Source organism: Galleria mellonella, unplaced genomic scaffold (assembly GCF_026898425.1).
Source record: "Galleria mellonella isolate WM207_F2 unplaced genomic scaffold, CSIRO_AGI_GalMel_v1 utg1217, whole genome shotgun sequence".
In the NCBI taxonomy this organism is placed as follows: domain Eukaryota; kingdom Metazoa; phylum Arthropoda; class Insecta; order Lepidoptera; family Pyralidae; genus Galleria; species Galleria mellonella.
The window spans coordinates 1485675-1513493 of NW_026441984.1; the positions used below are offsets into that span (position 1 = coordinate 1485675).

General features: G+C 40.9%; 1 protein-coding gene across 2 annotated transcripts; it reads right to left on the reverse strand.

Annotated features, from left to right (window-relative positions):
• Positions 1-82: 82 nt before the first annotated feature.
• Positions 83-27819, reverse strand: LOC113510705 (phosphatidylinositol 3-kinase catalytic subunit type 3). 2 transcript variants are annotated; one of them, XM_026894211.3, is made up of 17 exons: positions 27569-27818; positions 26387-26575; positions 25509-25665; positions 22468-22605; positions 21529-21651; positions 20825-20920; positions 14373-14545; positions 13560-13627; positions 12867-12972; positions 11930-12036; positions 10553-10660; positions 6471-6600; positions 6118-6314; positions 4203-4835; positions 2844-3057; positions 2284-2391; positions 83-650 (listed from the first exon to the last, which is right to left on the reverse strand). In XM_026894211.3, the coding sequence occupies exons 1-17, from the start codon at positions 27637-27639 to the stop codon at positions 527-529; spliced, it is 2742 nt and encodes a 913-aa protein (XP_026750012.1). In that variant the 5' UTR covers positions 27640-27818; the 3' UTR covers positions 83-526. The 2 variants fall into 2 exon arrangements, with proteins under 2 accessions (XP_026750012.1, XP_031763057.1); XM_031907197.2 differs by lacking the exon at positions 10553-10660 and having other exon boundaries at positions 27569-27819.

Below are 27819 nucleotides of genomic sequence, written 5' to 3' on the forward strand. Positions count from 1 at the left end.
ATATATATATATATATATATATATATATATATATATATATATAGATATATATATTATTGCATAAAACATATATAATACAATAAGTTAGTAACAATGTTAGCAAAGGCGAACTTATCTCTGAAAGAGATTTCTTCCAGTCAACCTAACACAGTGGCATAGGAAGTAGTAAGTGGGCAGTAGTAGTGCTAAACAGAGGTTAAAATAAATAGGCTTATGTCCAGCAGTGGACGGATAATGGCTGAGATGACGATGATGATATAGAATACTGATAAAAAAAAAACGAATCAGCCAATTTGCCAATTAGCTGTCAAAAAATTTTCCCGTTTTTGAGGCTCGATCTATCTACATAATCTAAGGTAGTAAGTTATGCTACGTCTATGGATCAAACAATACGCTGATGTATAATACCATTGATTTATCATTAATTTGGACAGTATTTCTGTGACAATTTTAACCAAACTTGGTTACATTTCCATTATGTTGTATTGGAACAATACCATTAATTTTCATTAATTTTATGGTTACATTATTTGCGCCAGTACTGAGCAAACTTGTGGAAGTGCTCCACCAGGACCGCCATTACCGCCGTCACGGACATGTCTAGCAGGTTCTGCAGGTAATGGACAGCTTCCTCGTCGCCCAGGTCCAGTCTGCAAAGAAATATATTAAATAATTGAGGCATGACAGATAGAAAGATAATTTATTTGCATTACTTACAGCACACAAATTAAAAAAAATATATGTATTGCACAAACATTTTTTTTTACAACACAGGGGGCAACCCAGCATGCGGCTCACGTGATGGTAAGTGACTACCGCCACCTATAATCACCCACAACACCAACGGTATTGCAGGTGTGCTACCGGCTTTTTAAAAAGGAATATGCTCAGTTCTTGAAAGTTACGATGTCATACATACATATAATACAGATACACAGTAAAAAGAGACAAAAGAATGAAAAACAAAAAAGCAAACAAAAAGCAAAATTTACCAGAGGGAGACTTTGTACAAAAGTCGATTGCTTGGGTACTTCTGTCCTATCCGTGTTTCAACCGTGAAGCAGTTGTGTTTGCATGACTGTGTTTCGGTTTGAAGGGTGAGATATGGCGTGAATTTACTGGGTACAGAGGAATAACACCTGAGTCCTCAGAAATGGCAACGCATGGGGGGTATCATGGGCGAAACAGTATACTCTGTTATTTCCATGGTACTGCTCATATCTATAGGCGACGGTTACCACTTTCAATCAGATGGGCCGTCAGCTTGTTTGCCATTCTAAGTTTTTTTTTACAACACAGGGGGTAAACGAGCATGCGGTTCACCTGATGGTAAGAGACTACCGCCGTCCATGATCACCCGAATGGAACAGAGGTACCCAAGCAAACGACTTTTGTACAAAGTCTCCCTCTGGTTTTTATGTTTGTTACCACATTACTCAATCAGTTGCATATTTATCCTATAGAAATTTTATCAAACTCGATTCAGTAGCTTAATTTTTAGATCAACATAACTAGTTTTTTTTCAGGATTATAGTAGTTTGGCTGGGATTCGACTTTGGTATCTTCAATCACATTGCCCTGGATTACTACACTACTTACTTTACCGCTGAATCTATTGGAGGGAATATTAAAAAGTATCTATCTATCTATCTGTTTGTCCAATAATCTTTGTAAATGGTCAATCCATTTGACTGTTTATAGAGTCTATTGCAGGGGTGGCCAACTTGACTAGACCCAAGATTTACTGTTTACTGACAAAACTTTATGTGATCTACCAAATGCATACTTGAAATCTCAAATGAAACGACATAGTTCATTACACAATTATGTAGTATTATAGTATTTTTTATTTTATTAAGAGGTAAAACATAAAGTTGAAAATTATTCTTAGTAACATTTACTTATTTATATTAATGCTCACACATTACATGTGGCGAATCTTTCGATAGATTAGAAAAATATTATATTTTTTGCCTTGCCACGATCGACTGGACTTATAGTCGCGATCGACCGGTTGGCCACTCCTGGTCTATTGATTAAGCTAATTTTTTTTAATGGATGATAATGGAATGGTAACCCCGCCTGCGCTATCGGTATACACCGGTGAGGCACCAGTGAGGGATAAGTGAAAATGAAAGAGCAGATCATAGCCCTGAATTCCAGGTGAATTTATCACGATGGTTTTTAGGTGCAGGGGGGCACGTGGAAGTCGACCTGTCAGGGTATATTGCTAGCAATCGTCGTCATGAACAGTACTGTACTAAATATGCATAACACACATACCTTAATTTGTCTTGGACTTTTTTGACCGCTTTGTCCGGTTCCAGGGCGATGTCCGGTACGGACGCGTCCACCATCAGCGAGAATAAATTGAGCATAAGGTTCGCATGCCTGCAATATAATGAATAACAACATGTATCACTTTGATTTGTTTTTATAAAATTAAACATTACACTAAAGGCAGAAACGATTTATGTGGTCCCGGCATAGAATAGGCCATCCCTTTCTTTCTCGTGGAAGTTGTAAGAGGCGACTGAGGGAGAGCGAGGAATGGGTAGCAGCGTTCCTTTTAAAACATATTGTTATGTGCCATAAAATGAATTTCCCTTAGCCTATTCCACTTTTCTTCAAGAATTTCTCCAAAATTTGCGAATAGAAAAGTTTTTACCTAAAATTGTGAAAAAAAAAAATACCCAATCTGGAAACACTGATTAGGTAAATTTTTTTTAAAATTCCTTAAAAGGCAAAACCGAGTTAACGTAATGTAATTGTGGAAGAATTAAAGTGTTAGTTTAATATTAGGTAACTATATCAATATGATTTTAAATCGTTGTTACCCTTACCTTCTTAAATGTAGGAAGGCCGTATAGCACTGTTTCCTGAACTCGTGGTAGTGTTCAGAGTGGATGCCGCCCATGGCCTCCACCATCTCCTTGCTGAGCTTCATAGGTGGTGGTAGAGGTTTTGGATCACGACCCAAAATGTACCCAAAGTCGATGTGGAACAGCGCACCGGATTTTGTCAGCAGCAAATTGTCGAGGTGGCGATCCCCGACACCTTGAATTTTAATTTTTTATGATGCTAAAAGTGACATACAATCTGACAACTTATAGACTTCACTTATAGACACAAGCAGCACAGGATGTACTGTAACGTCTACGATACCTTTCATGTATTGCCATTTTTGAGAACTGCTACTTTCGATTGCTTGGGTACCTCTATCCCATTCGTGTTTCAACCGTGAAGCAGTTGTTTGCATGGCTGTGTTTCGGTTTGAAGGGTGGGATATGGCGTGAATTTACTGGGTACGGAGGAATAACACCTGAGTCCTCAGGAATGGCAACGCATGGGGGTATCATGAGCTAAACAGTATACTCTGTTATGTGCATGGTACTGCTCATGTCTATAGGCGACGGTTACCACTTTCCATCAGGTGGGCCGTCTGCTTGTTTGCCATTCTAAGTTGTATTAAAAAAAAACCCCTGTAATTGCTATAATGCAAGTATATCTTCCCTTCCCGTGGGCGTCGTAAGAGGCGACTAAGAGAACTTAACGGTCGAGGGTTGAGCAGCGGTGCCCCTTTTAAAATATCACCAAAAGCCTAACTGTGGTTTCCAACACACATGTTAAGCGTGGCAACTACTAGTAAAACCTTTTATGGGGGAGGTCTATGTTCAACAGTGGACACTTAACGGTTGATGTGATGATGATGAAGTATAACTGCTGGCGACAGAAAATACTGATACACAATAAAAGACTGATACAGAAGTAGCCAACTTTTGTAAAAAAAAAACATACAAAACGGCATCTAATTTTTCTTCATTAAAAAAACTTAATAAAATCTTTTTTTTTTTTGTTTTATTGTACTAGGTATTATTTTGCGGAAGTTCACGCCACTAGTTTTTTTATTATTAACTGTCTAGACATAAGCCTTGCCCATAAGGGAAGTTTTGCCAGTCATTGACATGCAACTTATCACTTGTAATTAGAATTATTTTGTTTAATTTTACTACCATTATTAGTATACATGTTACTGGCAACACTCGAAGAATTACTACTATTATTAGCAGAAGTTGCTTACGTAGTATGGTAGCGGAACTAAAAAAAAATAAATCTAATCAACTAACTACTTATACATTCGTTTGCCACTTGTTTGAATTTGGAATACATTTAGTTATTAAAAAAAAAAAAAAAAAACTTACCAAGTAAATACGTAATGACGCAGTAACCTGCACAGCTTCGTATATACGTGTCCATAGTTTCCGGCTTGATGCCGTAGGGGGCGCCCTCGCACGGGTTGTGCTTCCTGAAGAAGTTCTGTATGCTACCCTCAGTGGCCAGCGCTTCGGCCACCGTCACCGACTCCACAAACTGTAGGAAGCCGTGTTTCGAACTGGTCGCTAACACTTTGTACGGAGTTAGTTTCAAATCTAAATTCTCCCGTCTCAACAACTTATCCATTAGCGTGATCATTTGAAGTATTAATTGATCTTGGCGTAGATCGTCGCCATGTTTAAATATGGCCTCGTACTCCATCCCTTCAGTGGTCAGAAACGTTAGTTTTGACGGCATCAGGGCTGATTTGAAGAGGCTGGCCTTCTTGGCGACAATGCCTTTGATGGTCACGTTGGGGTCGAGAGGGAACGGCATGGGTTCGAAGTTCGTGAAGTTAAATTTGAAGGCGTCAGGGTCGGCTAGCAACTGCTGGAGGCGTTCGGCCTTCTTGTTCCTGTTGCCGCTCTCTCTGGTGACCGTTTTCACTAATTTCACCAGCTTGTCTATGAACAGTTGTTGGCGGGCGAGAAATGACCGTGTCCGTTGGTGGTCTGCGTTGCCTAGACAGGAAATAAAAGAAAAATATTCACACAATTGTATAATCATATATACATATTTTATATATTTTGCTAGAATAGGCCATCTCGTCCTTTCTCATGGACGTTGTAAGGGGGACTAAGGGAACTTAATGGTCGAGGGATGGGCAGCAACATCCCTCTTAGAACATCATTAAAGTCTAACTGCAGTTGCCAAACCGCCTGCCAAGCATGGCAACTACTGGCAAAATTTCTCTTTTTGGGAAAAATAAGTTCAGCAGTGGACAGTAGACGGCTGATATGATGACGATGATTTGGTACAATTAGCAATGTTAGCATGTATTTATGTATGACTGTTTTTTTTTTGTAAAGGGGTTTTTATTCTCTCTTACTCTCCATTACTAACAATCCCTTTCCCACCCCTTTGTTATGTAATTGAGTTTAATGGTCTAATTGCTCGCAATATAGTTATCTATCTCCTGGAAACCATAATGGCGAATTCCTGGAAAATTTAATATGATGGGCTAAATGACTTAATTTAATTTTGATTGTTTCATCCATAGCATTGCATTTATATCCATTTATATTTATATCCATTTTTATCCAAAAAACCAATGGCGAGGGTTGGTATACGGTTTGAATTCAACATTTTCATGCAGTGGTATATTGTGCTTCTTTATTATATATAAGTATGTATATTGTTCCTTAGTCGCATCTTACGACATATTGGAGATGAAAGGAAATATATAGGTTGCCTATTGTATTACCACGTATAGGAATTACCAGAGAGCATAGGAAATAATCAGACGTCAGACTCTTAAACAATATACCGATATAAGAGATTACAGTAACAACTTGTTTTTATAGTTAATAGTTTTCCTAGAAAAAGTATAAACGAATCTATTGATAGAGTTATTACTGCTAGCGAGCTTATGATTTTGTTTTTATACAGCTTAGAATGGCAAACAAGCTGACGGTCCACTTGATGGAAAGTGGTAACCGTCGCCTACAGACATGAGCAGTACCATGGACATAACTGAGTATACTATTTCGCCCATGATACCCCCCATGCGTTGCCATTCCTGAGGACTCAGGTGTTATTCCTTTGTACCCTGTAAATTCACGCCATATCCCACCTTCTCAGAAAGAGTCAGAATGAGATGGCGACAATTGCTATCTTGCTCTTACTTGTGTAAACGTTGACCGAAACCATTCTATCGATAGATCCGTTAGTACCTTGTATAGAGAAGCAGGTGGAAAATAAGGATTACTTTTGTTTAATTGTTAGTACAGTAATGAGGCTCACCCTTGGCGAGGCGCTGCGAGAAGGTGCGCATGACGGTGAGGTACATGTGGCGGGCGGCGGCGGGCGGCCCGTCGCGGTCCTCGCACTCCACCAGCAGGTACCAGTACAGGTAGTTGGCCACCACGCTGTTGCCGCACGCGCGCTCCATCAGGAACGTCGCCAGCGTCTGCCGCTCCTCCGCCTCCTCCGCCGACTCGCTGCCACCCATCGAGCACACATTTCAGAAATAAATAAAGGCACGCACGCACGCACGCACGCACGCACGCACGCAAGCACGCTGCTACAAGACACTACATTGTTTATCTTTTAGGGTGTAAACATTTTAGTTAGGAGTTAGTAAATAAAAGACTTACCCGTACTCTTGCTGCTCGGTGATGGTGCTGGTGTCTCCATCCCCCGCGGGCGTGTCCCCCCCCGCGGCGGCGGAGTCGCCCGTGCCGCGGCGGCTGCTCGTCGAGATGGACATCTCACTGGACGTCATCACTACATAAGGTAATACAAATACATAATGAAATACAAATTACTTGCATACTTTCAAGACAGTGTTCCATCAGTGACTGAACTTGACTTTTTCTAAAAAAAAAAAAACATGGGTTAATAATAAATCCCGTGTGATCCCGACATAGAATAGGCCATCTTTCCCGTGGGTATCGTAAGAGGAGACTAAGGATGGCCGAGGGATGGGCAGCAGTCTCGCATAAAACATCTACAAAGCCTAACTGCGGTTACCAATCCGCCTGCCAAGCGTGGCAACTGGCTTAACCCCCCAAGGGGGGTTATTTGAGCCATTTATGACACACGTAAATTACCAAATGAGTTCATACAATCAAATCAATTACACATTTTTAAATACAAGTTCAGGTTAGTAAGTGTTTTGTTATTTTTCGATCTATGTTTTTTTTTAAGTTCAGTTTCACTGGCAGAATACTCCCTCAAATGTATGATTATGATTGCTTATGATTTCCACTACACTGTTTATTTTGACAGCTATAGTCTACGTGCAAATGGATGATTTGTTTGGGATTTGGATAGAAGAAGGATAAGAGTAGTAGAAGAAGAAAAGTTTACAAACAAGAAATAAAATAACATGCACACACAAAAATTACGAAAATAATATCATTTATTCACACAGGACACTTTTGTCTTTTATTTTTCTTCCGTTAAGAACACTTTTTAACTTCACAGTTTTTTACCGACTTCAAAGAAAAGGAAGTGGTTCTATGTTCGACTGTATATTTTTTATGTATGTATGTCTACAGATTTTCTTCCTTTTTATTTTAAACAAATCTGTTAATAAAATATTTGTTATACATACATGTTTTTGTTCGTAATTTTAGAGCAGTGTTTCCCAACTTTTTTTGTATCATGCCCCACTTGAACATTTCTAAAATTTTTATGCACCCATACATAATTTTTCCCGACAAAGTTTACTTGACGACTCTAATCGCCCAGTTGATATTTTGGTAACGTCAAACGAAATTATACCTAATAAATATTTACAGCATTTTTTTTTATTTACTTTTTTTTGTTAAATTTGGCACCGATATCTACTTGTAGCATTGCATTTAAATGGCTCGGAGTAAGAGAGTTAAAATCGTTTCGAGTCCATTTTTTAATTGTTCCCCTTAACTATCAAATTGCCCCCCTTGGTGCCCCAGGAGCGTGGGCCCCACGTGGGGAAACACTGGTTTAGAGAGCAACATGAGAATAAATGTAGTGACGAGAAAAACAACTAGCCTGTAATATGATATTTTTGAGGCCATCGACAATTTTGGATAGAGGTAAATATTATTTTATTATTTACTAGCTATTGCTCGCGACTTTGACCGTGATTTATCCGTATTATGATAACGATTAATATTATTATGTTGATAAAACTCTTTGGCAAATAATTGGCAATAATGCATTAATTTCTACCAAATTTTGATTACCATAAAAATGTTATAATGAGTTAATCTTAAGAGACAGTTCATGCTGTGGTTGCCTATAAATGTAAGAACAGTTAGATTTAATCTACCAGTGTATTGTACTAAAATGTTTAGCTGTATCTTATGTTGGTAATCCTATAAATAAATAAGACAGACACATACTGTCGAGGACATTTTTTTAGATCATTTAAAGTGCAATAATTCTTTCATACATATTTTTTGGGTAACTTGAACCGTTTACGCAGCGCACGCATCGGAAGCCCTCAAATATGAATAATTTCCCCCCTTTTTGCAACATTTTTCACCGATGCTTCATTCCCATTGGTCGCAACGTGATGTTATATAGCCTAAAGCCTTACTCGATAAATGGAATATCCCACACAAAAAGAATTTTTCAATTCGAACCAGTAGTTCCTGAGATTAACGCGTTCAAATAAACAAACTCTTTTAGCTTTATAATATTAGTATAGATTTATTTAAAACAATAATAAATTGTGTTGAATAACCATGCATTATAAAATTTTTGAAAATTACATACTCGTATCTATAAAAAAAAAGAACTATAAATTCAAGGTAAGAGCTATTCAAAGACAAAATTTATAAAATAAAAATACAAAGAAATAAAAAAAAAAGGTAGGCAAATGAGTTGTAACTCGCTTCCATTAATAAAACTCGGATAGGTTGCCATAGTTACCATAGCGATAAGTGGTAAAACAACGTTTACGGGGTTAGCCTTGACCTTGAAAATTGGGACGTGGAATTTGAAAATGGAAGAGATTTAAGCGTTAGTGTCCGTTAATAGATTAGTGCAAAACAAAGTTGTAAATAAGTTAGGCTACTCCATTTTGATCTGCCAAGTTTTCAGGTTAACTCGAGGAATGGGATATGATGGAATTTACGTATTGAGTTTTATTTTAAACAAATCAGATATAGTATAATTAAACGTGTAGAAAAAATAACATAATAATAATAACTACCTAGTATAAAACAAAGTCGCTTCCTGTCTGTCTGTCCCTATATACACTTACATCTTTAAAACCACGCATCGGATTTTGATGCGGTTTTTTTAATAGAGTGATTCAAGAGGAATGTTTATATGTATAATACATGCATAATATAGTAGAGGAACACTGATAATTTTAGAGGTTTCTAATGTGATGAGATGTAATGTGCATTCGTGCGAAGCCGGGGCGGGTCGCTAGTTTTATTATATTCAGTGTTTAAATGTATTTTTTTTAATATTACTAATATGACGGTACATTTAGCATGGAAAAGGATGCCTTTTTTATCTTAACCAAATGAACGTAGTCACGTGTAAAAACTAGTATAGTAAATAATTAAATAAAATTACAGTTAGTGTGAAATAAGTTACTAAGTAAAATATTTTAGAAGGGTTATTTTTTATGATATTTAGTATGGCAAACAAGCTGAAGGCCCACCTGATGGAAAACGGCAACCGTCGCTTATAGACATGAACAATACCGTGGGCGTCACAGAACACACTGTGATGTCCGTGGTACTGCTCATGCATTATAGTTTTAATGTAATAATAACAGGTTTAACTTACGTGTGATTCGATCGAAAAAGCTCGACTAGTTTCGGGACCAATTCGGGATCCTTATTTATAAGCGGCTGTGACGAGACCGCAAGCTAACTGCGCGCTTCGGCACTAAGCGTGAGCTGTACTGTACAATAACAGGGCTGAAGAAAAGAAAGACTACAAAGCTCAGCCGTTCATACCCGAAGATTTCCGAATGCCGTCTTTCTAGGGGGAAGGGATTTTTAGTAATGGAAAAGTTAGACCCCATTGCTATCAATATATTCTATCAGGTCGACCTCAACGCGGTTCCCCCTGGAAACTATCGTAACTAGTTTATCGTTGAATTCGTCACGATAGTCTAACTGACCTGCCTTTTCATTCTCACCTATCACTTCTCACTGGTGCTCCGCCAGTGTATACCGATAGCGCAGGAGGGGTTATCATTCCATTATCACCCATTAAAAAAAACATCGTGCTAAATTCCAGGTGTACTCATCACGATGGGCTAACTGACTTTGATGGGCTTTTTCATCCTTACTTATCAACACTCACTGGTACTCCGCCAGTATATATCGATAGCGTAGCGGGGTTACTATGCCATTTTCACCCATTAAAAAAACACCGTCTTTCTTATGTGATGGTGCCGCGAACGTCTACAGCTCACGCTTAGCGAGCCGAGGTGCGTAGTCAGTCTCGTGGTCTCGTCACAGCTACTCAAGATTAAGGGTCCTGAATTGGTCCCGAAACTAATCGAGCTTTCTTTATCTAATTACGTATCAGTGAAACCGATATTTATTACATTAAAATATAATTTGTACTTAAGAAACTTTGAACAGTAAAATGCTTATGGATTGCCATTCCTGCGGTCAGTCTGTTTCTGTCCCAGTAATTGTAAGTGCCCCATCTATACGTTGCAGATCTATGTTACGTATAAGGACCCGATACAACACACTGGGCTGGCTAGTACCTGAGACGGAGAGCAGGCTGGCCTGGCTGCCGCGGCGGCCGCTGTGCATTAGCTTGCCCTCCGAATCCGAGTACGTCGGCGCGTCCTTCCCGCATATCCTCGTGTACTCTACGGTACGGCAACTTGGTATTACATTATGCACTTTATAATAGTACATGTAAAGTCTCTTTTCCCTTTTTTGTTGCTGCACTTGTATGGATTGAACATTTGCTTCGAATCGTCTATAGGTAATCGTCGTCTATAGACATGAAATATACTGAGTACCGAAAAAAACTGAATCAGCCACATCTGTCACGTGTCACCATACATACATACAAACTTACGACCTGCCTGACGCGGGTACAATAACTGTTGCATCACAAGACACGTGTGTACCAATATTATTACTGTTCGTGTGAAGGTGGCGCCATCTAGTAATATGAGGTACTAAGTTACATTAGGTTACTGGACGATGGTTTTGGATATCTTCTGTAAGTGGTAATCATTGTTAAATGATTCAAATATATATAATTTTGCACCATAAAGGTGACAAACAAGCATACAGCCCGCCTGATGGTAAACGGTCACTGTAGCCTATGGACGCCTTGCAGCATGGGGTTTCACGTGCGCTTTGCAGACATTTTAAAACATCTCTGCTGCTAGCTATTTGATTTTGAGATTTCCAAAACGCAGCCTAGAATGAATTGTCAACACACATTTGAATGAATTTCATGCTGTGTTTCTATTGTCAAAAAACCTCGGTTATAAAAAAAACCCTACACAAAAACTAAAACCTTCTACAAACCAATTTTAGATATTGTTGTTTGGCGCTTAATATAAATCAGTGTTTTTCAAATTGTGGGTCGCGACACCTTGGGGGGTCCCCGAGCCTCAACAAGGGGGTCGCAGAAAAATCAACAGTTCCGTATATACATCAATCAATCAATAATACATAATGTAGTATCTATAACAGACATCAATTACATGTCTGGTTTACATACTTTATTATGTATTATTTATTTTATTTTATCGACACCTAACTGTGAATATAAATACAACTGTACGGATTTCATAATTGTACTATAATAAAATTCATACAGATTCGGAACCGTGGAGGGTAAGTAGGGGGTCGCAAGATATTTTTACATACTAAGGGGTCGCGCCATGAAAAACATTAAAAAAACACCGATATACCATAAATAGCAAAAAACAGTTGTAATGAGAGATTTGACGTTTTTGTGAATAATCAAAATAATTACATACAGGCAATATATACGATTATTTTGGAGGAAATTTAAAACCTGAGATGACTCCCAGATTCCACCAAAATTTATTCGCTTATGCAGATCTACTTACCTATCCTGTGACGGGAACAAATAAAACAATATGTCTACATACCACCATGTATCTCCAATAAGTCCTCATACTTCAAAGCTTGCACCAGTTGCAACAAATAGAGAAGTAAGTCCTCGTCGGGGGCTTGTTTTAAACGTGATATTGCGTACCTTGAAATATAAAACATACCTTATATATATTATCTCATTATTCGTACAAAAAGCTTAACTGATAAACTTGCTACTAAACTGTATTTAGTCTTTTGAGGAAAATACTTTTTTTTTTATTGGATGAAAATGGAATGGTAATCCCGCCTGCGCTAACGGGATACGCTGGCGGGGCACCAGTGAATGGTGATCGATGAGGATGAAAACAGGCCAGTTAGCCCATCACAATGAATTCATCTGGAATTAATCATGATAGTTTCCAGGGGGAATCGCGAGGAGGTCGACGTGGTTGGGTATATTGCTAGCAATAGGATTCTCAGTCTCCATTACTAACAATCCCTTTACCCCCGAGGAAAATACTTGATACATAATAGTATTCCAAAAAACGAATTCAAATGTGGCAAAACTGAACTAATTTTGATAAAATTTCTATAGGATCAATGATGTAAGAATATCATTTCAGTAAAAAAAAAAATTTCAAATTGGTTTATAACTGACGGAGTTATGAGAAAACAAATAAAAAAAAAATAGAACAAAATCGTGAATCTCCATATTTTTGAAGTCGGTTGAAAAGAAGGAATAAGGGTTAGTAGTGTGGAACTAATAGCTACATAGCTAGCTATCAGGTCGACATCTAAACAGTCCTCCCAGAAAACCAGTACCCAGAAAGCGCAATCGATGATTCACGAATAAATCCGAGCGCAAAGACTATCTTACTGCGATTTCATATAGTGCTACTTAATGACATATGATTTTTCCAATCATGCCATTCTACACGCTACCTGTAAGATATTCCAAGCCTATTGGCCATTCAAACATCATAATGAGCTTACTTCCTAACAGCCGGGTGCGTGAATTTGGGTGTGAGCAGTTCTAGTGCATCCTCGACATCCATGGGCGCCCACTGCTTCATCATGGACAATGCCTGCCGCACCTCGCCTGCAAGCAATATGAGCTTTAATTATTTAAGATTATTAGGGAACGCCTCAAATTACTGATATACCAAATAAAAAACATCTCGTCATAGTCGTAGAATACTGACAGATCTGACGAAGATTACATATAAAGATCCGTCAGTATTCTACCACTGTGACGAGATGTTTTTTATTTGGTCCCCCTTCTACCCCCTTTCAGGAGACGTCGCGTCGCCTTGCAAGCTCACTGTAGGTGATTTCACTGCGAGATCCCCATTTTTTCCTTACATGAGATCTATCCGTGAGATTTTAAATAAAGAAATTTATTTGAGATATGACGTATTCTGCTTTGTTTTACCAAATACATTTTAATACATTTTTTATACAACTTACAAAGGCAAAAATCTACATTTTAATATTAATATTTTTATGCACAAAATTAGTAATAAGGTATTTTTTTTAAAGACGATTTTCATGAATTAATAACCTATTGCACATACTATGATAATTACATGTTGATTGTTAGGTAATATGATATACTCTTAATGTACCCTTCATTGAAATTTAAACAAATTATTATGAAAAATGTAATAAATATATCGCTATATATACCTGGCCGGTTCCAATTGACGCACTCCAGAAACTTGGTGAGGGCCCGCCGGTGCGACGATAAGTAGAACCTGGAAAATTATTTATATACTTCAGAACAACAAATGAACTTACTAAAAACAAGGTCGTTCAAGTTTAGAAAAAACATTAAGGAGTATTACAGTAATGTAAAAGAGAGGAAAGAAAGCCTAGTAGGTATCATACGTCCTAGTGATCGATTGTTCAATGGCAGAGACAGCAAAAAAGCATCATTACCATCATATCAGCCTTTAACTGTCCCTTTCTGAACATAAGCTTCCCTCTATAGGGATTTGCCAGTAGTTGCCACGCTTGGCAGGCGGATTGGCAACCGCAGTTAGGCTTTAAAGATGTTTTAGGAGGGATGCTGCTGCCCATCCCTCGTCCACTTTAGTCGCCTCTTCCGACACCTACGGAAAAGGAAGGGGTGGCCTATTTTACGCCGGGACCACATGTTAAAAAAATATAACATGTAATTTTTTTTTATACAACTTAGAATGGCAAACAAGCTGACGGCCCTCCTGATGGAAAGTGGTAACCGTCGCCTATAGACATGAGCAGTACCGTAAACATAACAGAGTATACTGTTTCACCTATGATACCCCCCATGCGTTGCCATTCTTGAGGACCCAGGTGTTATTCCTCTGTACCCTGTAAATTCACTGCCATATCCCACCCTTCAAACCGAAACAGCCATGCAAACACAACTGCTTCACAGTAGAAACACGAATAGGACAGAGGTGGCCAAGCAAACGACTTTTGTACAAAGTCTCCCTCTGGTAGATTCTGTTATAGTACCTGAACTTCCAGATGAGGTCCTGGTGCGCGGCGGGCCGCGAGGGCGCGGGCGGGCCGGCTACGAGCGCGGCGAGCTGGTCGCGCTGCGCGGCGGTGGGCTTGGCGTCGCGCCCCCACACGCCCCAGCGCAGCGACCGCGCCAGCCGGTGCTGCTTGCTCTCCACCAGGTTCTCCTGCGCGCAATCAGTCATTACAGTTCAAATAAACATTCCAATCATTACATTTACTTATTTTTCTCAAACATGCTTTGAAAATGTGAGCATTATTTTGACAATCTTCTTAGAGATAAATTGTTCGCGACATTATTTGTATATATCGTAATTTATAGTTGTTAAGACCTAGTTAATCGTTTCTGTATTCTGTTATTTTATATAGATTTGCATAGATTTAAGATAGTGTAAGTTAAATAAAGTATTCCTTTGTGTGTTGTCATTATTACCTACGAATAGAAATAAAAATTGTAACAATAAATAGAATTAAGAAATTGTAAATTGCAATAAATAGACGCTATAGAGTACCGATCTGAAGAGACACGCGTCTCGTTCATTCTCGCCCCGTCCCGCTCGCACAGATCGCTAACGCGAGTTGGAAATGTTATCGTGCGAGCGGGCGGGTATAAAGATAGGCCGCCTCTCGTCGAGCGGCATTCGCTTCCGGGCAGCGACGCACTACACTCGAGAAGAAATAGGACAAGAAGAAAAATACTCTCTTCAGACGGTACCGGAGGCTTCAGAATAGTAATCGCTGTGTTTCACTCCAGCCTGAACCAACGCCCCTACAGTCCACGCTCACCGAACGGCAGTCCACACCGTTCATCGTGGTCCTTCGAGAAGCCGGATTGCTGGAGGAACACCGTTGGTACATCGAGAAGCCGGATCGCTGGAGGAAGACCATTCTGAAGCCGGATCGCTGAAATGCCGACTACGAGAAACATGAAGTCGTCGCAACAAAAAATCGCCGTCACCGAAGCCACAACGTCCGCCGCCACCACGTCGACTACGGCCGCCGGAACGCTGTCCGTCGCTGCCACGCCGTCCGTTGCTGCCACCACGTCGTCTGCGGCTGTCAGAATGCCTTCTGTCGCTGCCACGTCGTCTACCGCCGCCACCACATCGACTACGAACACGTCCGGCGATACGACGACCACAGGAGCCACGGAGACTACCGAAGCCACAGGAACGACAGAGGAGACAGCAAGGAAGAAGGAACCGAAGCACGGCACGGCACGCACGGTTCGCACCACGGCCTCGCAGAAGAAGAAGGCTCTGGCCAAGGCGCGGGAGGAGCTACTTCGAAAGGAGGTGGAATTGGCCGCCGCACGTGTCGCCGCCCTGGAAGCCGAATCAGAGGACGACGAGGAAGTAGAAGACGACGACGCTACCGTCAGAAGAGAACGAACGTCGGATTGGGTTCATCGAAGCACGCTAGCACTCACGATGGAGCCGCATGTACCAGAGATAGAAGAAGTCACCGGCAAGCGTCAGGGGTTCGTCCCATCGAGACCCGTTGAAGAGGATTCGAGAGCGCCGCCGCCACAGCCGAGCAGCGACGCACTTCACCGGGACCACGCACGCCACGTTGACCCACATGCCGCCATGCCTACGATAGCAGCAGCGATGCAGTCGATGAAGAAGGAAGAACCGGTGCTGAAAGTGGGCATCGATTGTAATGAGTTTGCGATCGCCATGCAGATGGCCGCTCGCAACATACTGCCCTCCACAGCGTCAAGAGTCACCGAGTTGCCAGTCTTCAATGGATCGTCGAGCGAGTGGTTACCATGGAAGATGGCCTATGAAGAGAGCGCAAGTCAACTCACAGAACAAGAGAACCTAGCAAGACTGCGCAGAAGCTTGAAGGGGGCCGCAAAGGACGCGGCACGCTCCCTATTCGTCGGGTCTACGACCGCAGAAGAAGTAATGAAGATGTTAGCCGCGAGGTTCGGCCGCCCTGGAGCACTCGTCACAGCCGAACTGAACAAACTCCGCGCGCTACCACGACTCTCGGACAACGCAAGAGACGTCTGCCTCTTCGCAAGCAAGGTGCAGAACGTCGTCGCCACGATACGAGCGCTGAACAAGAGTCACTACCTCTACAACGAAGAAATAGTGAGAAACGTCACAGAGAAGATGCCGTCGGTACTACGCTTCAAGTACTACGATTTCGCCAACGACCAACCGGAGGGACAACCGGACCTCATAACACTCTCTCAGTTCCTGCAAAGGACCGCCGCACGATGTGGAAACTTCGCCCCCGCCGAGGAGATACCGTCCGAAGACCGGCGGGAGTCCGCTCCTAGGAAGACGGCGAAGACATACACGACGCAGGAGAAACCCGCTACACCACCGTGCCCGATGTGTCGACGAGAGGGACACGCTCCATCGGACTGCAAGACGATGAAGGAAGCGGACACATCGGCGAGATGGGAGCTAGCGAAGACTCATAGGCTGTGTTTCCGCTGCCTCAAAGTAAGAAGATTTCGCCACGCCTGCAAGAGCAAGAGATGTGGAGTGGATGAGTGCACGCAGACTCATCACCCTCTGCTGCACACCACGCGACAACAGCCGGAGAATGAAGTAACAACACACGTCGTCGAGGACAAGTCCGCCGCAGTCACCGCATCGGCAAGGGAAAACGACAAGATCGCGTTCCTGAAGATCCTGCCGATACGAGTCACCGGTCCCACGGGAACGTGCGACACCTACGCGCTACTGGACGACGGGTCGACTTGCACCATCATCGAGACGACGGTGGCGGAGCGAATCGGTGCTACGGGTCCCCCGCACCATTCTACATGGAAGGTGTGGCCGGGGCACGGATCAACGCAGCTCAATCGACGCGTGTTCACTTCAAGATCCGCGGGCGGAATTCACAAGAATACACAGTGGGGGCACGGACGATGGACAGACTGCAGTTATCACCGCAGTCGGTACCGCGCAGCGTCATCAAGGGCTGTCCACATCTACGAGACATAGAGAGGGAATTGGTCTATGAAGAGGGCAAACCGACGGTACTGTTGGGGCAAGACAACTGGCACCTACTGCTGGCCCACGAAGTCAGAAGAGGATCCGACACGCAGCCGGTCGCATCACTCACCGACCTGGGATGGGTACTGCACGGTACGAGTCGCGGCAGGACAAGACAGCAGGTGCACAGAATCAGCCACATAGTGACGACACATGAAGAGGAACAATCGATGGAAGAAATGATGAAGCAACATTTCGCGCTCGAATCGCTGGGAATCGCACCGAAGAGGTCTTACAATGAAGAAGAACGTCGCGCCCTGCGCATTTTAGAAGAGAAAACTCGTCCGTTACCGGCGGGAGGATACGAGACGGGGTTATTATGGAAGAAGGACGACCCTGTGCCGCCGGACAACTACGAATCGGCAATGCGACGTCTCCGACCGGTCGAAAGGAATTTCGACAAAAACGAAGAACAGTGGCCGCGTGAAGATAGTACGAGCGACGATAGTCAAGCGGAAACGGGAGAAGAACGCGTACACAAGCTACAGAACGCGACGCAGTTGTCTATAGCATTACCCGATCCGTCACGTTTTTCTAATTGGTTGAAACTTGTTCGCAGTTCAGCACGAGTGTTGCAGTTCATCGACCTCCTGCGACCGACCAGTCAACGCTGTACCGCTATCCGAAAGAGAAACAAGAAGAAAGAGAGCGCCGACCCCACTTGGACCCGCACGAAGAAAGTCGATAGAGAGAAGACGAAGATGAAAATCAAGAACAGCAATAGTCCATCTGTGTGTTTCATCCCCATAGACACACACTACCTCGATCGCGCGCGACGGCTATGGATTCGCGCGATACAACAAGAGGCGTTCGGCGACGAAATCGCAGTATTGAAACAAGGGAAACAGCTGCCGTCATCCAGTCGACTCATACAGCTGTCAGTCGTCATAGACAACGACGACATTCTGCGACTTCGATCGAGAATAGCAGCCGCCGCCGATCTGTCAGCCGAGCAACGAGAACCCCCATCGTCGACGGAAACCACGCCTGGGTGCGCCTATACATCGCATGGGTGCATCGGAAACTTCACCACGGCGGCTTCGAGATCACCACGAACGAGGTGCGACAACACTTGTGGGTGTTGCGCCTACGACACGCCGTCCGCAGTGAACTGAAGAGGTGTCAGCTGTGCCGCCTACGAAGAGCAAGACCGGCGCAGCCGTCAACGGGCAACCATCCACAGAGCAGGCTGGCGCATCATCAACGACCGTTCACGTTCACCGGCCTAGACTACTTCGGGCCTATGACCGTGACAGTGGGCCGCACTCACCAGAAACGATACGGAGTGCTCTTCACCTGCCTAACGACGCGCGCAGTCCACCTAGAAATCGCCGGCAGCCTCAGCACGGACTCCGCCATAATGGCCCTGCGGCGCTTCATAAGCCGCAGAGGGTGTCCCACGGAATTATGGTCCGACCAAGGCACCAACCTCAAAGGTGCTGACGTCGAACTGAAGAAAGCAGCCGAGGAAGCCATCCAAGAAGAGTCATCAGTCCATTTCATCCGGTGGCGCTACATTCCCCCGAGCGCACCCTTCATGGGAGGTGCGTGGGAACGGTTGGTGCGTAGCGTGAAGACCGCACTAGCCGCCACGTTGAACGAACGGGCGCCCAAGGAAGAGGTCCTCCACACTCTACTGGTCGAAGTCGAGCACACCCTCAACAGCCGACCGCTAACCCACGTGTCGACATCGGCAGACGACGACAGCGCCCTAACCCCCAATCACTTCATATTGGGCGGTCCGTCGCGCGTCCCACTGCCAGGCAGCTTCACCGAGAGCGACGCGGCGGGACACAAGGAGTGGCGTGCCAGCCAGAGGCTAGCTGACTGCTTCTGGAACCGGTGGGTGAAGGAGTACCTACCCGAGTTGCAACACCGGCGGGAGCCCCGAGCTACACACGGAGCCATCAAAATGGACGACCTGGTCCTAATAGCTGATGGGACCTTGCCTCGCAACACGTGGCCGCGAGGCGTGGTGGTGGCAACCTACCCTGGACCAGACGGCGAGATCCGAGCAGTCGACGTGCGGACGAACAAGGGCATCCTACGGCGACCCACTAAGAAGCTGATCATACTGCCCACATCGACATCGAGCGACGCGAACACGAGTTAACTCCAGCTACGAGAGCTGCGGCGGGAGATTATGTTCGCGACATTATTTGTATATATCGTAATTTATAGTTGTTAAGACCTAGTTAATCGTTTCTGTATTCTGTTATTTTATATAGATTTGCATAGATTTAAGATAGTGTAAGTTAAATAAAGTATTCCTTTGTGTGTTGTCATTATTACCTACGAATAGAAATAAAAATTGTAACAATAAATAGAATTAAGAAATTGTAAATTGCAATAAATAGACGCTATAGAGTACCGATCTGAAGAGACACGCGTCTCGTTCATTCTCGCCCCGTCCCGCTCGCACAGATCGCTAACGCGAGTTGGAAATGTTATCGTGCGAGCGGGCGGGTATAAAGATAGGCCGCCTCTCGTCGAGCGGCATTCGCTTCCGGGCAGCGACGCACTACACTCGAGAAGAAATAGGACAAGAAGAAAAAATACTCTCTTCAGACGGTACCGGAGGCTTCAGAATAGTAATCGCTGTGTTTCACTCCAGCCTGAACCAACGCCCCTACAGTCCACGCTCACCGAACGGCAGTCCACACCGCACATAAATCAAAATTGCCGTACTGGCCAGGTACGTGCGGGCAGCGGCCGGCAAAAGTTGTACGAAAATCCATATCTGTCGTGTTTTGCGGCCAGATAAATTACTATGTAAACTCATATCTGTCCTGTAATGGAAAAATGGAATGACCTTTTACTTCGAAACATGGCTACCAATGAGGTAACTAATAAAAGGTTTGCAAATAGAAAGCTGTTTATTGAAAAAAATAAATACATAAAGGAACATTATGGCGCGTGAAAAATTATTATTGTTCGTTATTCGTCATTGAACTTAAAAAGTAAAATTGCGTTTTTTATTTCCGCGCATTGTTTACACTACATTACACTGTTTGTAAACTACTATACAAGCCTTGGCCACAACTAGGCATTGATGGACTCACGTATATGTGCCTCGGCTACGCCTCGGCCCACATTTGCACGTTCATCCATCAATACCTCAGTTGCTGGCCGCTGCAGTAATGTACTATATATATATATATATAATTAGACAGGTACTTTATTTGTTCCGAGTAGTTAATAACAAAGAACTTATTTCCCAAGTAAACACTACCTAACAGCAGCGCCCCGGAGCGAAAGGGATTGTTAGTAATGGAATCTAACAGTTCCATTACTTAATTAATTTTGGCAGCATTTTACGAGGTTTGTCCGGAAAGTACGTATAAAAGTTTTTTAAAAATTTTATTTTACAATTATTCAGGTAAATCAATTTTAAACCAAACTAAAACAAACAAATATATTAAACCTTACCTGTAATATCTCGTAGTCTGGAACAGTCACGATCTCAGCCTGTGCTCTGAATTGGTACACCTCGTCACCATCTTGCTCGTAGTATACCACAGCGTGCTAAGAAATAAAGAAGTAATAATTTAACAGTTATGGTTGCATAGATTCATTTTCCAATTTCATCGAAATAAGGGCAGTGCCGACTCTTAGATTACACAATAATTGTTTTATGCAAAAATTTCAGAAAAGAATAGATGAAATGCATAATTGACATAATGTATTGCTCATTGTATTTATGACATTGCTAATGCGTTAGAGAGGGATAGACATATAAAAACGAATCTGCCTTTTGACTAGTCCGTACAAGTGAAATTTATCAAGATATGTCACTTGGTTTTATTGGCCGTATAACCCTACCAAATTTAGATACAACCTGCTTGCATACTTCCTACATAAACTGTGTCGAATATATAATCTAGTAATGTAAAATTTGTTATTGACAAATAATTGATATATCAATACGAACAAAAATTTTACATACACATTTTCTATACACTAGCCTGTTATGAATTGAGAAAAATAGCAACTGATGGTGTATCTTTCGTCCTCTTTTTACTAATTATATTTGCATAAGAAGAAAGGAGGCAACCATATGATTTCCAGTTTTTATTTTATCATTCCTTCTATGTAATTCTTTGTTCTTAGGTTTTATGAAAGTAAGTACTTACATCTATGCCGTCAATCTGCACTGTGGGGAACTCGATCATGAGGTACATGTAGTCGGAACTCCTTTTCTCCTTCTCGTTGATCATTTCGATCTCTCTAAATGTTAATCTGTCCAGCCAGTCAACCTGTATCAATAATAACTTGTGAGGGTACAATGATACTCAAATTTTCCATAACTCCGCAGGGTAAAAAAAAGGCTGATGACCGGTAATGCGAGCGGCATATGGTGCTTATAAAAGCTACTGTAATTTGAGCGATGGTAGGTAAAAATGAATGCAGTTCAGTTAGCCCATCGTGACTAGTGATTACTGCAGTTTCCAGGGGAAACTGCGTGAAGGTTGACTTGAAAGTTACAGCCAGTCCGTAATAGGCAGAGAATTCATATATCATACTCCAATATTATAAAATTATTATACAATATCCTTAACTCAAATAAAATTAAAAAAAAAAAAAAACTTATAACAAAACTTAGTAACTGGAAGAGAATGCTATATAGTATTAAGTCCGTCTTTTGTACCAGACATTTTTTTTTTGTAATGTGGTCAATAAAGAATAAATAAACCGCAAGTTCACTATTACTAATAAGCTTCGAGGGGGGGGGGGGGGAGAGGAAAGAGATTGATAGTAATGGGGTCTAACCGACCCATTGCCAGCAATATAGGGTATATATCAGGGCGACCTCCACATGGTTCTCCCTGGAAACCATCGTGGTTACTTCTCATGGAATTCTTCACAATCGGTTAACTAATCTGCTTTCATCGTCATCTGTTATCCCTTACTGGTGCCCCGCCAGTGTATACCGATAGCGCAGGCGGGGTTACCATTCCATTATCACCCATTAAAAAAAAAAAGAAAATTTGCTCCGAGCATTTAGGGAAACGGTATTGACTAGTACAAAAAATACCAGGCAGAGAGTCTAGAACAACATGGTAACTTCATACCTTAGGCATATGTCCGTTGCGATGTTTCTTCGCCAACTTGGCGAGACGCTGCATCTGCTCCTTGCCGCGGTCGGGCGCCTTTCCCGGCGTCTTCTCGCTCCCCTCCACGCCTGGCCACACTCGCAGGTCAAACATGCCCTTTATCACAACAAGATTTATTTTTTTTAATTTACAAAACAAGTACATGTAACACCTTTTAACGTTTATACAGCAGAAAAGACTACCCATTATCTTATAAAAATATATATACATATATATTATTATATTTATTATTCTCGTATTATAAAGGTGAATGCAAACTGCCGCGAAAGTGATTTCCGAGCGTTGACGTCTCTGATAAGATATATCTTCGCGAGAGGGCCATTAGCATAAACAATTTATATTGCAAAATGAACGTGTTGTGATCATAGACGTGCATTTAAATAGATGTCGCAATCTCATTACATTTGGACTGGACATGGGTCTTTATTCACAAGAGAGATGCTAATTTAGTCCCAGTATATATTCTATTTAGAGTTTTTCTTCTCTAGCACGTGTTTAAAATCATTTACTTAGTCACCTCTTACGACGTCCTGGGGATGAAAAGGATTAGGGACATATGGGACCATATATTTATCACAGGGTGAGGGGGGATAATGGATTGTTAAAAATGGGCATTAGTAGCCCCATTGTTAGCAATACACCCTGTCAGGCCGACCTCCTCGCGGTTCCCCCTGTGAATTGAATTCATCACGATAGGCTGCCTTGATGAATTTACTTGGAATAGAACTGACTTGCCTTTTTTCATTGTCACCTATCATCCCTAACTCACTCATCCCTCACAATTATCATCCATTAAAAAAAATAAAAAACATGATAAAGAAAAACGGATTTCTGCAACTTTTGACTACCATAGAAGTATCCACGTCTATCGATCTTCATACTTGCTACATCTATTTAAAATTCTGTCCATGACAGTGATAATGTCTTAAGTGCCCGTCATTCACTAACTTGCAAGTTTACGTATGAACGAATGAACTTATTAACTAAAGAACTAAAGAATTTAAATGAAAATTATCATTTAAATTCTTTAGTTCTACAACTATTAATCATTACTAACTATTGCCAATTGTTTACTGACATTATTGTACACAAATTTTGCATGCCATTGTTTTGGCAAAACACGCATGTTTATGACATGTTTACCAGAGGGAGACTTTGTACAAAAATCGTTTGCTTTGCCACCTCTGTTCCATTGGTGTTTCTATCGTGAAGCAGTTATGTTTACATGCATGTGTTTCGGTTTGAAAGGTGGGATATGGCAGTGAATTTACAGGGTACAGAGAAATAACACCTGAGTCCTTAGGAATGGCAACGCATGGGGGTATCATGGACGAAACAGTATACTCTGTTATGTCCATGGTACTGCTCATGTCTATAGGCGACGGTTACCACTTTCCATCAGGTGGGCCGTCAGCTTGTTTGCAATTCTAAGGTATAAAAAAAAAAAAAACATTACGAATATTACTAGCATCTGTACACCGTGTTTTTGAGTAAAAAAAAAAAAATCATTAAATTTAATTAATAAATATTATTACATGATTCATTCACTTTTATTTAAGAAAAATCTTTATTTTGTACGGTAAATAACTGCCATATTAAGTGTGTATAAAGATAATTAAAACTGTGATAACCTATGTTTAGCAATTGTAAATAAGTGATTGATTATTATGCATTAAAATAAATTTGATGTAATTAATTCTGGAATGTTCTTATCAAGTACCATGTCTTTTGACTAGGATTTTCTTAGTTTGCAAATGAGATCTTTATATCCTAAAGATCAGTCATAGATGAGCGATAGCCCCATAAAATAAACGATGACCCGTAAAAAACGATATATGTCAATGAATACTGCTAATATCAATGATAATGGAATGGTAACCTCTTTGTGTTAACGGTATACGCTGGCAGTGCACTATTGAGGGATGACAGGTGAGGTTTAAGTCAGGCAAGTAGTGGTTTTATCAGAAATTAAACATGATGATTTCTGGAGGTATGTTACATATGTACTACATATAAATCATAGAAATAGCAGGAAAAAATTGTATGGATGTTGCTACAGATCGAAATAAATGGAACATGAAGGAGGAGGCTTTTACCCATAGGGGAACAATTGGCCAAAACAAAAAAAAATGTTAACATTTATTAATATTGAAAAAAAATATTTACAAGATTAATTGATCTTGTAAAGTATGAAAAATAAAGCTATAATAATAATAATATAATTATAGTCTTTATTAATAATTTCTTTCCCCTGTGGTATACTCATAGCCTATGGCTTTGGTTAGACCATTACTGGATTTCTAACCTAACTATATAGAGGTAAGAAAATTGTTAGTAATAGGGTCTCATGGCCTCAATATTGGGTTTAACAAGAAATTCTCCATGTGATTCCAGTTAGAAACTATTTATGTTTAAGTCTTGGTGAATCTGTCATGATACATTAATTGTGTGATTGAGTGATCACCAGTGAGTGATGGTAACATATACAAATAGGGCAGGCAGAGAGAGAAAAGAGATTGTTAATAAGACCGCCTTTTGTATCACTTCTCATTAATATTTACTGTATTTGTTATTTTTCTTTTTACTTGGTGCAATTAATTGTAAAATAAATAAATAATGGGGATTACAAGTGCCATTGCTAACAATAGACCCTGTCAGGTCGAATTCCTTGCGGTTCTCCCTTAAAACTATTGTGATCTATTCCAAATGAATTCATCACAATTGGCCTGCAAACGACCTGCCTTTTCTTCCTTACCTATTATTCCTCACAGGGGCGCCGCCAGCGTATACCGTTAGCGCAGGTAGGACCATTCTATTATCATCCCTTTAACAAAACAATTGGGGCGAGCAGAGTTATTGTTAAGTTTTCATCCCATAACCAATATACCCATACCCAAACTAAACCAAACAATAGGGCAAGTGGCAAACTTTTCCATTACATAAAAAAAAAAACTTAATTGTTTAAAAAAGATCACAGGTTTATTACAAATCTGACTTACCTGTCTCAACATGCCATGCTTCCCGAACAAAGATATTGTGGTACCACCAACGACCATAACTTTGCCAGGGCCAGCACAGTCGTATATGGTCATAGCCAGGGTTGCGTTCCGAGGCAAGTCGCTGAAGTACACTGGCAAACTCACCCATTCATTCCAGCTGCAAATATATGATTATACATTATTTTAATTAATACAGATTTAATACAACTAGTGGTCACTCAGTGGTTGAAATTCGACCATAACATATATTGTAATAAATCAATTTATTATGGTTATTTTTGACATTCAGTAAGACTCTAGACAAATAATATTAAAGACAAACAATATTAATCTATTCACAATTTGACCACAGATTTTAACAATAAACAAAAGAGTATATGAATGTGTGTGTATGTGTCAAATACATGGTAATATTACACTACATTTACATTAAAGTATTTATTTTTTTCTTTCAAGTTAGTCTTAATTTAAAAAAAGTGATAATACACTCCAATATGTAGTGTGTACCCAGGAACGCTTAGGTTGTGGAATGAGCTCCCTATCAAGGTTTTCCCTATAGAATATAGTATGGGGTTCTTAAAAAAGCATATATTAAGGATTCTTCAGGGTCGGCAATGTGCATGTGACACGCTAGTATTGCAGGCACCCATAAGCTACAGTGGTAATTTTCTTTTACAACACAGGGGGCAAACTAGCATGTGGCTCACCTGATGGTAAGTGACTACCGCCGCCCATGATCACCAATGGCATTGCAGGTGCGCTGCCAGGCGTTTTAGAAAGGAATATGCTCTTGTCTTGAAGGTTTACCATCAGACAGGCTGTATGCTTGTTACCTTTGTGGTATAAAAAAAAGTTACATTTATATGGTATTAACTTACTTCCATCTATTAGTGAATGCTTTATATGAAGTAGTGACAGGTAGTGCCAGTGGCACTCCATCACTGAGGACTTGGCACGTCACATATAGGTCAGAGCATCCCTCTTGATATAGTCCAGAGAACTTGAGCATAGGATCCGAGAGTAACTTGTCATACTCAGGTTTAGTGCGTTTGCCTTCTAGTGTGCCACTGAAAATAAAAATAAACATCATTGGACTAATAAGCCCAGTAATAACAAAGTACCATCTACTTCCAAAGTAAGCAAACATTGTACTGTGTTAGTTAATTAATTACTAGCTTATATAATGATAGTTTTGGCCATGCGGCCCCAGTTTAGAATAATTTTTACTTTCCTGTGGGTGTCGTAAGGACCGACTAAGGAAGGGCAAGTGATGGACAGCAACATCCCTATTAAAACATCTCTAAAACTGGACTGCGGTTGCCAATTCACCTGCCAAGTGTGGCAACTACTGGCAAAACTTTGGCTCCCCAAAGGGGAGGCTTATGTTCAGCAGTTGACAGTTAAAGGTTTATTATTTTATCATCTAACTTATTACTGAACCCAATTCACATTTCTTTTTTTATTCTTGCTTAATAATGAAGTAAGTGAAATGGTAACACCGCCTATACTATTGGTATATGCTGGCGGGGTATCAGTGTGAAATGATAGGTTAAGAAGAAGACACACCAATTAGCGGATCATGTTAAATTCGCCAGGAATTAACCATGACATTTCCAGGGAAGACCACATGGAGGTTTTACCTGATTGGATATATTGCTAGCGATGGGAATTAACAACCCTATTCCTATCATTTACTCTCCCACTCTTTCCCAATTCACATTTTGTGGACCTCCAGGTTATTATTATAAGTACATGAACCATTTTCAAAATGTATACTTTATATTTACGTTTCTTTGAAATCCGTTATTCTCTAATCATGATCAAGTAACAATGAAAGAATATTAAAATTGAACGTAATTAGGGCACCTAATTACGTTTCATTTATATATTTAAAGACTGTTTTCTTTGTTAAATATATGATTATATTATTAAGATTTAAGATTCAAAAATGAATTAAATTAAAAATGAAAGTATTGGAAGCAAACTTGACAGTTTATTTTTTATTAAATATACCCTATATATTGTAACCCTGACCGAAATATTAAATTCTTCATACTTACATCTTTATTTCAACCTTGTGGTCGAGAGATGAACTGTATACATAGTAAAATTTATCGTCGATCTCGTTCATTGTGCCGTTAAAAAATGCTGTTCGATTATTAATTTACAAGGCTAAGTTGTAATTGTGTAATCATTATAAAACTTTCAAATACTTTACTTTCGATAATACTGAGATTACCACATGAACGAGAAGCAAAAAAAAACTATTGTTTATTTTGGACTGTTCTATCACAGACTACTTAGAGAACGT